The 16,183-nt window shown below is 32.3% G+C and overlaps 2 protein-coding genes and 1 non-coding gene across 3 annotated transcripts; 1 reads left to right on the top strand and 2 right to left on the bottom strand.

Annotated features, from left to right (window-relative positions):
- Positions 1-2,006: 2,006 nt before the first annotated feature.
- On the top strand, positions 2,007-5,421 carry LOC8267543 (probable plastid-lipid-associated protein 12, chloroplastic). Its single transcript, XM_002528075.4, has 11 exons — positions 2,007-2,378; positions 2,620-2,673; positions 2,983-3,057; positions 3,364-3,483; positions 3,861-4,052; positions 4,173-4,256; positions 4,347-4,439; positions 4,554-4,607; positions 4,752-4,831; positions 4,971-5,078; positions 5,187-5,421. Exons 1-11 carry the CDS (start codon positions 2,097-2,099, stop codon positions 5,272-5,274), a joined length of 1,230 nt encoding a protein of 409 aa, XP_002528121.2. The 5' UTR covers positions 2,007-2,096; the 3' UTR covers positions 5,275-5,421.
- LOC8267532 lies at positions 4,038-9,683 on the bottom strand. The gene is made up of 2 exons (XM_048378963.1): positions 7,888-9,683; positions 4,038-4,902 (listed from the first exon to the last, which is right to left on the bottom strand). Exon 1 carries the CDS (start codon positions 9,474-9,476, stop codon positions 7,986-7,988), a length of 1,491 nt encoding a protein of 496 aa, XP_048234920.1. The 5' UTR covers positions 9,477-9,683; the 3' UTR covers positions 4,038-4,902; positions 7,888-7,985.
- Positions 9,684-14,049: 4,366 nt separating this feature from the next.
- LOC112536293 lies at positions 14,050-14,156 on the bottom strand. The gene has a single exon (XR_003080335.1). It is a non-coding gene; the product is annotated as a small nucleolar RNA R71 (small nucleolar RNA).
- Positions 14,157-16,183: the final 2,027 nt, after the last annotated feature.

Raw genomic sequence — 16,183 nt, forward strand, 5'->3', positions numbered from 1 at the left:
CTCTTTATTTGGAATATTTTTTCTTATAAAAAGTTGAATAATTATTTTATATGTATTTTTAATATTCATAAAGGTCTCATTTTTTTCTTACTATGTTTTTAACTTAATTTCTTTATAAATTTTATTGTATTTTGATGAATTTAATCTACTACTATAAATATTTAAATAAGTAAATTATATAATTTTTCATTAATCATCAATCTATAACTATCATTAATTTATTTAAATTCATTTTATTACTAAATACTCCAATAGTAATAAAAAGATACTCATATTGTGAACTATATATAACTTCTTATTTTAAGTTTTTTCTTTATATTTTTCTCAATATTTATAAAAACTTTATATATATAAACACATATTCACATTTATTCTAAATTTTTATTTCTATTCAAGTTGAAATGATATAATTGATTGTATCTTTTTATCAAATCAAATCAAATAATATAATCATTATTATTATTATTATTATTATTATTAAACTACTTAATATACAATTATTTATGTTAATACTTACATAATATATATATAAATTTTAAACTACTTATCATTTGAAGTATTCGAATAATAATAACTAATTAGAATTATATAGATATTTATTAATTATATTTAAAATAATAATTATCAAAAAGAAATTAAATTTCTATACATATAGTATATTATTTTCATTTGATATCATAAAACTATACTAAAACTTCTATTATTTAACGTGGAAAGTCATTTTATATTATCAAATCGCTTATAATATACATGAATTAATTTTCACATATTAAATATATTAAATATTTTATATATAAATATATACTTGATATATATATATATATATATATATATATATATATATATTATAAATAAAAATTTATTATAAATTACATATTCTTATTTTAAATTTAATATTTAATTATAAAATTATTTTATATATCTTTTGTATTTTTTTAAGTTCTGCTAATATAAAATTATTTAATTTATAGTTATATAATTTTTAATAAAATGAGCTGCTAAAAAAAGCGGACATTTATCTAATTCTTAATCTAGAACGTAATGCACCTAATTTTTAAATACTTAAAAAATTTAAAAGGAATTTGTGACAGAATCATCAAAAATTAGTATCCCACTATAATGCACAATTTATATGCTAAATCACTTTATAGAATTTAATTAATTAGTTAGGTTAAGTCATGGGAAGGGCCTATTCCCACTCTTATTCCCTCTTTATCGCATCTCGAACCTAAAAGTCCACATTCAAAAGGCTCAATACTATTCAAAATTTGATCCTAAAGCTGGATTTTGACAATTAGGTATCTAAGCAATAAAGACAATACAACACCCAATCTCTCTCCTCCATATTTCATGAAATCTCCATATTGCATGAAATAATTGAGAAAGGTGTAAGAAGATAAGATTTCTATCTTATCTTTTCCGTCCTAATGTAGGATGAGGTGTTTTGTTCCTTTTATATACTGGATTTCAAAATTATACCTGCTAAACTATGACTTAAACCTCAATAATTCTGATTCTTGTAATATTTTCTGATTGGATTCAAGAATTTTTAGAAATGAAGAGTTATCTACACATACCGATGTTTTTTGTTATTTTTTTATCAAATTTGCAGTATTCTTTTTTTTTTTTCATTTTTACAGTTTTAAGATATTAAAAAAATTTCAAATTAGGTTTTGATTATTTTTATTTTAACAGAAAATAATTACATCATAAATTTAAAAAAATTTAAAAAATGATATTTTTTTAAAAGAATTATATAATAAAAATGATATTCTTTTATTAATTTTATAGCATTTTTGAAAAGTGCCTCTTCCATTTGCTTGCAGAAGTATAGACATTTTAGGAAACTGTATACAAAGTTTGAGCACTCTTTCTATTTTACTTTTAAGTGAAAAATTAAAAATTTAAAAATTTAAAAAGCAAAAAGTTTCTGAATGGGATGAAACCACGTGTCACAGCCTAACATTAGATATTAGATTTCTCATATCTCGATCTCATCACTCAGCTTCCTCATGACCACTAATGATAATAGAAAATAAAACAAAATCAGCCAAAGAAAGCATCAATTTACTTTCTTTAATTTGATCATTTGGACAATGTCTATGAAACTGAATGGAGTTAGTGTGAACTTAGGCATGCAACTGAACAGACAATTACCAAAGCACTATAATTCAGGAACACTACAGCCATTGAAGCCTCAACCAAAACACTTGAAACCATCATATTTGTATGGCAGTAGAAAAGGCATCCATGTTTGCCAGTCTTCTCTTGTAGATGAACAACAGCAAATTTCATTCACTGAACATGAAACCCATTTGATTGATGCTCTTATTGGGATCCAAGGCCGAGGGAAATCTGCATCCCCTCAGCAACTCCAGGTCCGTTTTAACTTATATTAACAAAAATGCAGCTTCACGCCCAGGAAGCTCAGCTTACTGGTACTGTAGTTGTCTCCAGGAATATATATATATATGAGGTCACAAATCTAAACCATTCTCGGTGTTAATTAACAAACAATAACAATTTACAGAAGAAATGGTACTCATATAAGGTGATTGGCTAGGCGTAAGCTTTTAAGGGTTGAGTTTTCTTGAGGCAATATATCATATTTTTTTGCAGGATGTGGAGAGTGCAGTGGAAGTGCTAGAAGGCTTAACTGGAGTGCCTGACCCGGTATGTGATTATTAATATATTAATTTCTTCTTCTTTTTTTGTTGTTTTCTTTTTCTTTCTTTTTTATAGAGAGAAGGATTTCTTTTTTCTTTCAGTCCATTGCTTAGGTACTTGCCCTGATGTTCAGATACTAGGTAATATACAGAATTTATAGTTAATATCTTCAGACAAATGGGACAAGCGTATATCTCAATATGTAAATAAAAAAATAGGATAATAAAGCATATATACCTCAAACTTTTTGAAATTCAGTTGCTTTATCATCTATTGTAATGAGTTGCAATTGCTCATGTCTCTCGATAAGTACAGACAAACTCAAGTTTAATTGAAGGCCAATGGCAGTTAATGTTTACAACTAGACCAGGGACAGCATCTCCAATTCAGGTTAGATTATGCTTCACTTGACATACATATATCTCTTTGGCTTCAGCTTGATATTTCAAAAGCTGCATACTTCTGCCATATAATTTGTGATCATGTTGCGAATTGTAAGCTTCTGATGATATATAAATTACGCCAAACATCTGAATTGCATTGTGTTACTAACAAGTACCTGTTAATTAATGGCAAGTTTTCTTTTAGCACTGCTGCTGATGTTCTGAATGCTACGTGTTTCTTCTAGTTGTTCTAAATCTACAGTTTGGTCTGAATTGATGTTCCTGTGATACTGGCATGCATATGATTTTGCAGAGAACATTTGTGGGTGTTGATTTCTTTAGTGTATTTCAAGAGGTATACCTTCAGACAAACGATCCGCGTGTGTCTAATATTGTAAGATTCTCAGACGTCATAGGTGAGCTAAAAGTAGAGGTATGAAACTCACTCTCTTCATATTTCTTTATTTAGATGATCTGCCAAATTTCTGTACCAATGGATTCACATATGGATCAATTATTTACAAATCCTAGAATAACAATATACACTAGCTATTACAATTTGGGCAACACTTATCTACTGCAAATGTATCCGTCGTAACTAATATTTTATTTTGATTGTCTTACACTTAAGCATTACATGCCTCATATCACTTATTTATCAGTTTAAGGGCATTGATTCGCTCTTTTCTAACACATTTACGGTTTTGATTTGCATGCAAATGAAGATCATATCTCGATTTATGTCATATACTCATAAGACTGCTCTTCATTCTCTTAAATCTTTCCTCTTCCTTTTTTCATTTTGTACAGGCGGCAGCAGCTATTGAAAATGGGAAACGGATTATTTTCAGATTCGACAGAGCAGCATTTTCACTGAGGTTTTTACCATTTAAGGTTCCATACCCAGTACCATTCAGGCTTCTTGGTGATGAAGCAAAAGGCTGGTTGGATACTACATACTTGTCTCCATCAGGAAACCTTCGCATATCAAGAGGAAATAAGGTAAACTACAGGACTTCAGTCATAGTGACTGAGCCTTCTCCATTTGTGTCTATACAGAACCTGTAGGCTGAAGTGTAAATGCTCAACTAAAGACACACAGCAATGTTTTGTATAGTGCAGGGCACCACATTTGTGCTGCAAAAGAGAACTGAACCGAGGCAAGCATTACTTGCAGCCATTTCAACAGGAACAAAAGTCAAAGAGGTAAAATCAGATCAAACATGTTCGGATTGCTAGCTTGTGCAGCATTCGGTTGCTCCTATCTGCATTGTTGTTCTTTACTTCTGATAACAGGCAATTGATGAGTTCGTAGAAGCAAATCAGAAGGTAGCGACAGATGAGATAGAACTTCTTGAAGGAGAATGGCAAATGATATGGAGTTCACAGGTGACTGGAGATAATTGTATCAGTTGAAATTCTTAATCTGTATGTATCACACTGTAACCCAAAATTGGGTTTTACTTTGTGCACTGCCCAACTAATCATATTCTCGTGCTGCAGACAGAAACAGATAGTTGGATAGAGAACGCTGGAAATGGCCTTATGGGCAAGCAGGTATACAATGAAAGTTGCAATTATTTGACACGGACAGCAATGGCTGCATCCCCTGGAGAAATCCTTTCACTTGAATGTAATCATCCGGGCTGATCATATCATTTGAATTTGACTTGCCTCTTTCTTTCTGGACTTGCTTTTTAGATCATTAAAAAGAATGGGCAGCTGAAGTTCTTGGTTGACATCATATTTGGTCTCAGATTCTCCATGACTGGAACATATGAGTAAGCTTCACAATTCTTTAGTTTCATAAATTCATTTCTATGCCATGTGAAGGACAGCCATGCAAAAAGCTCTGTTGAAAAAGAACAAGAAATTTATTTGTAGTTGACTGATACCTCGTATACATACGCCTAATTGCAGGAAATCAGGCACCAAGACATACAATGTTATTATGGATGATGCAGCAATAATCGGTGGCCCATATGGATTACCTGTAGAGATGGAAACTAAGATTAACATGGAGCTACTGTAAGATCAGACGTTCAATTTCAATCTACTTAATATACACTATCACGTATGCTGGCCTGCCATCCATGGAATAGTAAAATTGCTAATATAATGGCATATACATTGCAGGTATGCAGATGAAAAGATCAGAATCAGCAAGGGGTACAACAGTATTGTTTTTGTGCATGTGCGGACAGATGGAGGAGAACAAAAATAAACCAATCAACATTTCAACAATGAGACATAAGACCCATCACTATCCTGCCCTCTTATACCAGCCTGTGGCATATCCATGTACCATAGCCAAATCACATGTATATTTCAAATCTATCTTTTACATGAAAACATAAATTAATGCACTTCACGACTGGTCCAAGTCCAGCAAAAAGATATATCATGTAATTCGCATTATAATGTTACAGAATCAGGAACACAATCAGCAGAAGAGCAATGGTAGGCGCAGGCAATGCAAGTAACGCTATGATTCTGAAGCATATAAGTACAGGCCCCACATAACAGCATATCCTTGAGGTTATCAATCACTTTTGGTCATGATGCACTTATAAAGCCTAAGCCAACTGCCTGAAAGCAAATGATTCACACTGAGAGCTTCAACCGGATAGCCAACCAACTAGGTCTATGATACTTGGCCAACCAAATGTCAAAATGAAGATCACAACATTGCAAGGAAATAAGGAAGAAAAATGGCTATAATCCGCTAAAGTGAATAACCTAATATCAGCAAAAATTATAAGCTATTAGAAGTTGAGAGTACTTTCCTTACCACATGTTCAGGTGGTGGCTGAGCTGAAGGTAGAAGAGAACCACTATTTCAAATACACACACCGACAGACATCCTTTTTCATATTAGCTTCGACCAAATATGCATGGTTAATCAAGAATTTAGAGCTCTCAGACATACCAGAAAGCCAATTATACTCTTGAGTAATCCATCAAAGTTTTTTGTCCTTAAAAGCAATAATGAATAATCTGACAATGTGGCAGGTCAAGGTAGGAAAAAAAAATGCTTTTTGCAAGTGAAAGTAGTCTCAACCCAGGTCATACAGCACTTAACTCTTTCTAGCAAGGCATGGTCAACTGCTACATCACAAACATATCACAAGCATGAAATGATGACATCTCAAAGTCAAATTCCAAAACTATTATGTATCAACTTTATACAAATTGAGAAAGACTGTTCATTAACGTCAAGAGTCTTTTCACGTAGCAATTTGGCCCCCATATCAAATTAAATATGGCTCCTGAATTTCAAAAACCCTGAAGGTATCCTTTGTTGTTACCATATTTAAGTAATCTGACCAAGGAAAACTGAACCCTCGAGAACAGATGCTACTTTAGCTGCACATCCAGCATGCATGTCATTAACTGAACCACTTCAAGTCAAATACTAGTGAAATTATCGTCCCTTAACATTACAAGTCAATAGCCATTTATATCATAAATTAATCTATCCTATGTTCCATTCTAGTGTGGGAACGTATATACAGATTCTCTGTCCCGAGCCCAAGCTTTCCGTTTAGGACACCCTCAAGCCAAAACAAAACAAAATGATTCCATAACTGGTTGAAGCACAGGACATTAGCTTATAATGTGAACAAATAAACCAAAGAATAATGGTAGAAAACATTATTTTAGAAGGTGATTAAGATGCATTAGCTTTTAGGAGACCTATGGATTCAAATACTGCTCAAGTGCGAGAGGAGGACAGGGGAAGGAGGATTACAAACATTAAAAAACTAATAAAGCTTTCCAATAAATTATTCCTATTTCTACTATTGTGCACCTCACTCCACCCTCCTAAAATCATACAGGCTAAATGCCAAAATGAACTGAGAGATCTCGCAATAGTAGATGCATAATGAAAACTAACATCTGCCATAAATAGAAATTTAGGGCAATGACTAACTGGAAAGTTTAGAAAGCCAAATATCTCTCTATGATTCACAAACTGGCCAGCATTCATTATACAACATCTGGTTAGCTATCTCAATTCACACATGGAACTGGAGAAACAGTAGAAGTGCAACTGAATGCATAGATATCATTCAGTCAAATAGACTCGAGACTGGTTCACTTAAACTGACTCAAGACTGGTCGACATAGAAGTCAATCAATCAAATAGTATAAAGATTGGTCAAAACTACTGACCTCAATCTGGAGAAAGGAAATCTTCATGCTCACAACTGTTCAGATTCCATGGATAAACGAGCACAAAGAATATTAATGGTATACTAATAATAGCAGGCAGAGAGGAAGTCACTTGATAAATGAATACAAAAATGAAAATGGAGAAAAATAATACACGTGCAGAAAAAGACAGAAGCAGCAATCCTATCTTCAATACAAAATTAAGATTGCTAAGAACCTTAATAATAATACCATTAAATTAAAATATCCTCCAAGTAAAGGAAATATCAAATACACTGCAAGCTTTTACCTATAAACCACAGTTAAAGATTTAGCTATCATCCAAGGTTCCATTTAAACACAGAAAATAAACTCTACATACAGGTTATGCTTTTAACAGAATGAAGCTGGATACAACTTGTATTCTCCAAACATCCCCCAATAACCCGAGGAAAGATAAAATCCAAGAAGCAACCTCCTAAATTTGTTAAGCCAAAGTAGGCAAAAATAGAGAGAACGTCTTGAGTTCTTCCTTACTTTGCCCCCTTGACCAACATATCACAAAAGCATAAAAGAGAGGGAAAAGAAAAAAAGAACCAAGCTACATCTACATAAAAGGGACATCTATCCATAGTGCAAAGAGATAATCAACATGTTCTATTTATTCAGAGAAGAGACTTACAATAACGCGGGACAATTAGATTAGTCACCGCTGCCAATGCTCTTCTCTAAGCTCAATTCTTCATCCTTGTGATCATCCTTCTAGATAGCCATCTTGCCCTAAATAACTTTACTTCTCGACTCATCCTTCTTCATCAACTCCTCCTCTTTTGCAATCAGGTCTCCCGTTACGTCATTCCTCACTTCTTCACCTTTCACATCCTCCTCCTTCACATTCGTCACTTCTTCACCTTTCACATCATCCTCCTTCACATTCCTCACTTCTTCACCTTTCACCTCATCCTCCTTCACACTCACTTTATCTATGATTGCAAACTCATTTCCTGCACTTTTACACTTTAATTCATCATCCTTTGGTGCAGTTTCTTCCATACAAACATCATGAGTCTCCTTAACATCATTACTGACATTTCCACCAACATAATCCATCACCTCCTCATTATTCTCATCCCCGGCAGCACCAACGTCTGAACCTCCATCACTCTCATTCTCGGAAACATTTTCCACAACTTCCTCATTGACATCTTCAACAACACCGCTACCCTGTCCGTGCTTTCTCTCCAAGAACTGCATCCTCCTCCTCAAATCACCCAACTCCCTCTCCATCAAAAACAGCCTCTCTTTCAAAGTCAAGTTCTCTTCTTCCAATTGTGCTATATGGGTATCTTGATCATCAACTCTATTCTCCAAAACATTATTATAACTATAATCTCCACCACTAGCACCATATGTGGGATAAATCATTTCAAACCTACTCAAATCATGATCCAATCTTCTCTCAACCTCAACATGCTCTTCCACATCACTCTCACTAGACCCATTCCCCTCCTCATCTTCATCATCAGCATCATTACCAGGCGATCTTAATCGAATCAGACCCTTCATGGAACCATATCCATCAACCCCCCATTCTTCTTTAGCCATATCACCCAATACTTCTCTGGAAGGCGAAAATATTGGCGTAGGCAAAACAGCAGGAGTGACAGGACATGGAGATACCAAAGAAGCAATACCACCAGCTTTCTTAGCACGAATAATGAAAGACGTTGTATTTCGCGGGGCGTAAGGAGCAAAGAATCTATTGTTGAATTTTTTCTTTGGGTGATAGTATTTTCTAGCTTTCATTCGGTTCTGGGTTTGGAGGTCATTAAGACTAGGAGGCTTATAACCACCACCAGTATTAGGGTTATTAGACATCATAATAGGCTTTTCCATTCTTCTCTGCTCTTTGTTGTTGACATTTTTGCCCTTCCAGTTGGTTCTAGGCTTTGATGGAACAAAGTTATTGTTAATCATATTATTATTGAACTTCAAAGGGTGGTTCTGTAATTGTTGATTCTGAAACGGATCCATTGAAGACTGTTGTTGCTGCTGCTGCTGCTGTTGCTGTGGCCACGGATTGTAGCTTCTTTGATTCATCATCATCAAAGAAGGCTGTGCCTGGTTCATAACAGCAGGATTCTGGTTCAACTGGACCGGATTCTGGTTCAGTTGAACCGGATTCATTACCTGATTTTGACTCATAATCTGCGGCTGGCTCATCATCGGCGGCGGCGGTTGATTCATCATCTGCGACGACTGATCGTTCATTTAGTCACCCCCTAGAAATTTACGGTCGAGTTTAAATCAGAAAAGAAAAAAAGAAAAAAACCTAAAATATTTAGATTGAATTTTGGATCGATCTTAAAATTTTGATTGATTTTTGTTGTAAATTTCGTGAAATTTTGATTCTGTGTTTCTGAGAGATCTGGAGAATTTTTTTCTTTTTTCTTTTTCGTCCGTTTAATTTGTGAATAGGGGCAGGGGTTAAGATAAGTATATATAGTGGGATAAAGGAAGCGTATGGCGGTTGGATGCCCTTTTCCACTAGGGAAAAGGAATTTAACGTGTGATAACACATCCACGTGTCCAAATATTTAGCACTGTGCGATTGTGATTGTCATCAGGGTTTGTGTGGGATAAGGTTAAGGTTACTTAATTGGGTTTGCACTTATGCTCCTTATGTTCTTGGAACAAATGCCTATTTAGCTCCTAAACTTCTCCTTCATGCTCAATTTAGCCGTTTCTGACATCTCTATCTAGAAATGATAGTCGGGTGTGTTTTTCGGAGTATCCAATCTGACCGAATTTTAATGAGATAAATTCAAATAATAACAAATGGATTTGAGACAGATTTGTGATTTAATTTTTAAGCTCTTATCGAGTTTGAATTTGGACATATAGGTACACAGACCCGATTATGTTAAATTTTACTACATTTTATTTGGTTTTTATTATGTAGAACATTGTTTTAAATTTTATTGAGTTTATACTTGAGTTGTATTAATATATTAAATATTCAATATTAGATACTTAGATTTGATTAATTCAAAATTTTATATTTTATATTTTTTTTAATCTTTGTTAATATATTTTAAAATTTAATTATATTAAACGGGTACTCATTTAAATATTCATTAAATATATTTAATAACTATTTTATGTAAATAGATTTTAATCAGATTTGAGTAGTATGTAAGTATATTTATTTAGATCAAGGGCGGATTTAGGTAGAAAAGAAAAATTTTAAACGGATTTGGAACAAGTTTGAATACGTGTCTTTTAATTAGGTTCGGATATCCTTAAATGAGCGGGTACCTTTACCCATTGGAATTCCTATCTCTATCATTTTCGTCTAAACTTAACATTAAACCTAGGAGCCTTATATCCTACACTTTGGACCATATTGGAATGTGATCCAGCTAGGTACGACACGCGCACTTTCTTTTTAAATTTATATTCATTAAATCGGTACTAGATGTTCATTAATTTATGTTCATTAAACATTATTGAATAATAAACAAATAAAACTATGTGAAAATCAATAAAAGTCAATGAATGTCTATAAAATTCTTTTAAGTAAAGTCTATGAAAATCATTCATAAATTTATGAATTCTACAAAAATTTAATAATTTATGAACTCTTTAAAAGTAATTTATTTTAAAAATTTATAAAAGTATTTAAAAAATTTAATTGAATACACCCTAATAATTTAAAATCAATAGGACATATTCAAAGGTAAAGGCAATTTTAAAACCTCTAGATACAACATATATAATTGAACATTAATCTAAGCTTTTTAAGGCCTTTGGAGTATATACTTAACTAGTCATAAGTGATAAAAATAAAAATCACCTTTCTCACCTACATACTAGCAAGGAGAAATGATAGAGTTGCCACCTATAAAATGCAGTATAATAGAACTTATTGCATTTGCAAGTATGCTATTTGCGGTATAATAAATAAAAAAAAATAAAAGGAGTGTTATGTAGTTTCACCTTTTAACTTTTAAATATGTAATTTCTTAAATAATAAAAAATAATCATAAAAAAAATATCTCACCACTAAAAATGAGATTCCACGAATATATAAAAAGATATGAATTGCTACTTTTAAAAAGAGAATGAAAAATTAAAAATTTCTTGTAAAAGAATAGATGGTAAGATAATAAAGATTTAGTCAGAGAAAATGGAAATACTTAAGTTTATGGAAGTTCGACTCACAATCCTGCATCCTCTCTGCAGTCTCAATTCAGAGTTTAATTCACTAAACAATCTACTTAAGCTATAGATAAAAACTATTATGTATTTACAAGCACATATAAACCTTACCCAAGTGTTTTACAATGGCTAACTCTCTCACAAAAATGAATATAAGAATTGATACACTCTACTACCCATGTTGTCCCTTGATGCACCAAGAAGGGGGATTGAATTAGTATATGGAAGGTTAATGAGAAATTAAAGATTCAACCAAAAGATTAGATAGAAGAAAAAAAAGCAACACAAAGATTTATAATGATTCGAGTGTTAATCAATCTTACATCCACTTTTCAACCTACAATTGGGTATTTCACTATCAATGATTTTTTTTGCGGGTGCAAGATCAAACCCAAGTGTTTTCAAGTTCATACTCAAACTTTTTTCTAGGAGTTTTCTCAAGCTCACTCCAAACTTAATTCTTAGGCTCACACCAAATCTTACAAGAGTTTTCTTACCTAGGCTAACTCTTAGTGTTTAAGGCTAACACTCAAACCTTTACAAGTATTTTATGGCTCACACTCAGTCCTTTACAAGAGAATAAAATGAAGAAAGATGAGAAATCACTTTGCAAGAGTTTGGGCACATAGAAAATTAGACAACTATTATCTAAGCCCTTAAAAGAGGTATTTATACACATATCAATCTTTTAGAGATGTTACAAATAGTTGACACTTCATTGAATGCAAAGTAAAAGTAATCTAGCAAAACTAACTTTCTGCCAAAGTGATATATGTAATTATTACGTATATTTGAGTTGACTTTTAATGAATTTTGGCTAAATAAATATTATTAGTTGGTTAGAATTATAGTTTAATTAGGAATATCTTAGTTTAGAGTTTTAATTAGGATTTTATTATTTCTAGTTTAATTTTAGTCTAATTAAGAGTTTTATTTAAGTACTAATTAGTATTTTCTATTTTATAGGTACTTTTATTTAAGAATTCTAAAGTATCATGGATTAGAGCAACATGGCTTTGACACGGGCATGCTGGTGCCGTGTCACCCGTCGGAAGAAGAGATTTCAGAAGCACAACCATGCTAAGGCCATGCCGGAAAAGAAGTTACACGACACGAGCATGACAGAGCAATGTTAAATGACAGAAAATTTTCTATTCAAAATGGACTTTGGAATTGAATAGCAAATAGGTTTTATTCAAATCTCTTCTATATAAAGGGACAAAAAAAAAACAATCATAAGAGGCTGGTTGGAGGAGAAAACAAGTTCTAAACGGAGACTGAAGGAGAAATTGTGCAAGATTCAAGAGTATCATCTTCTTCATCTTTAATTATGTTTATGTCTATAGCCACAACTATGTGTGGCTAAATTTCTTTTAGAGTTTAGGATAGAAGTAGCTATTCCATAATGTGATTGAATACGTTTCTATTAATTATTTGATTTTCAGTTAATTCTATGAGTTGTGCTTATTTTATGTTTTCATTTTTTGCCAGCTTCATTGCATGTTTATAGGTATATTAACCGACGAGAGTTAGGAAAATTTACCAGCTTAAAACTCATAGGACTTAGATCACTTAACCATGAGAGTAGGTGAGTCTTTGGGGGTAAAATAATTGTTAAAGAGCTTAATGAGTTTTGAGTAACTTCTTAATCACGAGAGTAGGTTAAACTTTAATCTTAACATACTTAATTGAGCTCGAGAGAGTCTTTAGATATTTTAGAATAATTACCCCTAACTGAAGTCATGTTATTTAATAATCTAGGTGTTCGTAATTAGATTGGAATAGTGAAACTAAACCTAAGCTCTAAGTTTTAATTATTTGATTTTCTTATAGTTTTTATTATTTAGATTTAGATTTTATTGATTTAGTCACCTTTACTTGATTTGCTAGCTAAGATTATAAGTAGAAATATTAGTGCTTAATTTACAATCTTTGAAGGTATGATAACTCTTTATACTACAATTACGATTCGTGCGCTTGCAGGTTTAAAACACAATAAGTTTTTGGCACCGTTGCCGGGGATGAGCAATATTGATATTAATTTAATTTTTACTTTTCTTAAACTAGTAACTTTCTTTAAAATTTATTTGTTTTGTTTATTGATTTTTCAGGCTTTTGCTAGTTTATGAACACTCGATCTCAAGGAGAAAACTTAGAAAAGATTAACTTTGAAATCGAGAAATCTTGCAAGAGGAATTAAAAAGAGAAGTGCGAGAAAGACAAGCAAATTATGGGTGAAGATCAAGCAGCACAACAGGCAAGGAATCGTGCTCTTCAAGAGTACACGATGCCTAATTCGAAGACACTCAAAACAACATTATGAGACCAACTATAAAAGCCAATAACTTTGAGATCAAACCTACGATTATTCAAATGGTTTCCTAATTTCAGTTTGGAGGTCTATTTAGTGAAGATCCTAATGCCCATTTAATTTTTAGAGATATGCAATATATTCCAAATGAATGGGGTTTAGTGCAGATGCAGTGAAGCTCAAGTTATTCCCTTTTTCTCTGAGGGATAATCTAAGTTGTGATTGAATTCTCTAGCACCACAATCAATTACTTCTTGGACTTTGTTGTCAAAGGTATTTTTGGATAAATATATTCCACTGAGCAAGATAATAAAATTTAGACAAGAGATCACAAGTTTCACTCAACACCATAGTGAATCTTTGTATGAAGCATGAGAGCGGTTTAAGGACTTGTAGAGTCGATGTCCACATCATGAAGTCCCTAAATGGCTGCTCATTTAGACGTTCTATCAAGGACTTACAGAACCAATGAGGATCACTATAGATGTTATAGCTCAAGGATCATCCATGAGTAAGACACCCGATGATGCATATAATTTACTTGAGACTATAACATCTAATAACTCTCAATGGCAAGGAGAAAGAACTGGACCTGAGAAAGTCACAGGAATGCATGAGGTGGATGGTTGGGACCTTCTAAATACAAAGATTGATATGCTTACAAAAAAGTTAGAAGCTATAACCAAGGCACCTAATCCAATGTCAGTTTTGTCATAACCAGTTTTATGGGCCCGTGACCGGTGCTAAAAAATGTATAGGCTTAAAGCCACCGAAACCTCTAGTAAGCCTAACTAGACAATAATTCAGATAATCGCATACATGAATATATATACTACCTAAATGAACCAACAATTCATTTACATATCACCACACAGTCAACTTAATCCATCAACTAGATTACTAGATAATTCTTCCATGTTTTTAACTGACCAAGTATAAAATGTAAAGTTCTAAGTCCACTACTCGGAGAGTCTAGAATTCTAAATAATTCGAAGTAAGAAAGTTAGAATTTAATTACAATAAGCCCAAAAAGGGAAAGAAGTTGGGCTACCAAGAGAAAGTTGGCGGATAACCTAGCTGTCACCTGAAGAAAGAAAATAAAATTGAGACTATCAGTCTTGAGAGTGAGTTAAAATCATATACTCTGAATTTAAGCAACTGTAAATAAATAATTATTTAATAGTACATAATATCTCAAAATAACAAATACATGTCATATTATAATTTTAAAAGGATATACAATTTTAACACACATAAGATGAGTACTTCAGCAGAATCCTAAACCTTCAATTCTAACAACCTTTTTGCTCTTTTAATCCAATAAGATTGGCACCTAGAGAGCAAAGCTCGACCAGGGTCCTTAAGTCCAGTCCGGTCACTTAAATACTAATATAGCTGGCAGCTAGAGAGTAATGCTCGACCATGGACCTTTCTCTGACAAATTCCAACTTCTATAGGCCCATAGAGCTGTGCTCGACTAGGGCACACCATCAAATATTCCTCTATTACATGACTCTGATTTTCACCAATGCGCACACGGTCATGATGTAGCCCATCAGGTGGCATATCCTACTGTTGCATCATTCCGAGCCACAAAACATTAATACTAGTAATATTACATTCAACATGTTACTCAACAATCGCGGTAGTAATAGCAATATAGCGAAGTAATGCAATTTTATAAAATTAATGATATTTAAACAACAGCAATAGTAACGATAAAAATAATAATAATTGAGATGATAATAAATGTAATGGCACAAGTAGTAATGATAGTAAGAATAGTAATGTTAACAATAATATCAATATTAATAATATTAATAGTAATGAAATAAATAAAAACAAATTTTCATAATATTTATAAAATAATTATAATAATTATTTGTTTAAAAATTTCATTTAAATGCAGATATGACATAGGTGGTAGAATATATGATTCTAACTCATAATTCTGCCGAGTTCCGCTATCCGCTCCTATGCCTTAGATGGAGCTGGCTGGACCAACAGATTATCTATTCACAAAAATAATTAAATTAATAAATACTTATAATTTTTCCTAAGCCTAGACTCCTAGATTAAACTGCCTAAAGAAATCTCAACTAATCTCGACTCAGAAATTCTACTGAAAATTCGGTAGAACCTCTCATTTATTCTACTTAATTTATTATTATTATTATTATTATTATTATTATTATTATTATTATTATTATTATTATTATTATTAATTTTTTTATTTTTTTTACTTTTACTCTAATCATTGAGGATAATGCCAATAATAAATATGGGGAAGGATACCTTTTGGACTTGGCATTTGACTCCAATTAGGTTGTGTAATTTTTATTAAATTTCAATTCAATTTTTCCACATCTTCACTAAATGTTTGTCCTTAATTTTCTTTTACTGATTTTTAAATTGAAGCTCAATTGCAATTAAAGAAAGAATAGCG

Source organism: Ricinus communis, chromosome 9 (assembly GCF_019578655.1).
Source record: "Ricinus communis isolate WT05 ecotype wild-type chromosome 9, ASM1957865v1, whole genome shotgun sequence".
NCBI lineage: Eukaryota > Viridiplantae > Streptophyta > Magnoliopsida > Malpighiales > Euphorbiaceae > Ricinus > Ricinus communis.

What these genes read in the sequence shown, in the direction of transcription:
- LOC8267543 (XM_002528075.4), top strand. Translation starts at nt 2,097, where the DNA reads ATGTCTATGAAACTGAATGGAGTTAGTGTGAACTTAGGCATGCAACTG. An exon ending in AAATGATATGGAGTTCACAG is followed by an intron (nt 4,440 to 4,553) that starts GTGACTGGAGAT and finishes CTCGTGCTGCAG; the next exon opens with ACAGAAACAGATAGTTGGAT. An exon ending in TCCATGACTGGAACATATGA is followed by an intron (nt 4,832 to 4,970) that starts GTAAGCTTCACA and finishes GCCTAATTGCAG; the next exon opens with GAAATCAGGCACCAAGACAT.
- LOC8267532 (XM_048378963.1), bottom strand. Translation starts at nt 9,476, where the DNA reads ATGAACGATCAGTCGTCGCAGATGATGAATCAACCGCCGCCGCCGATG.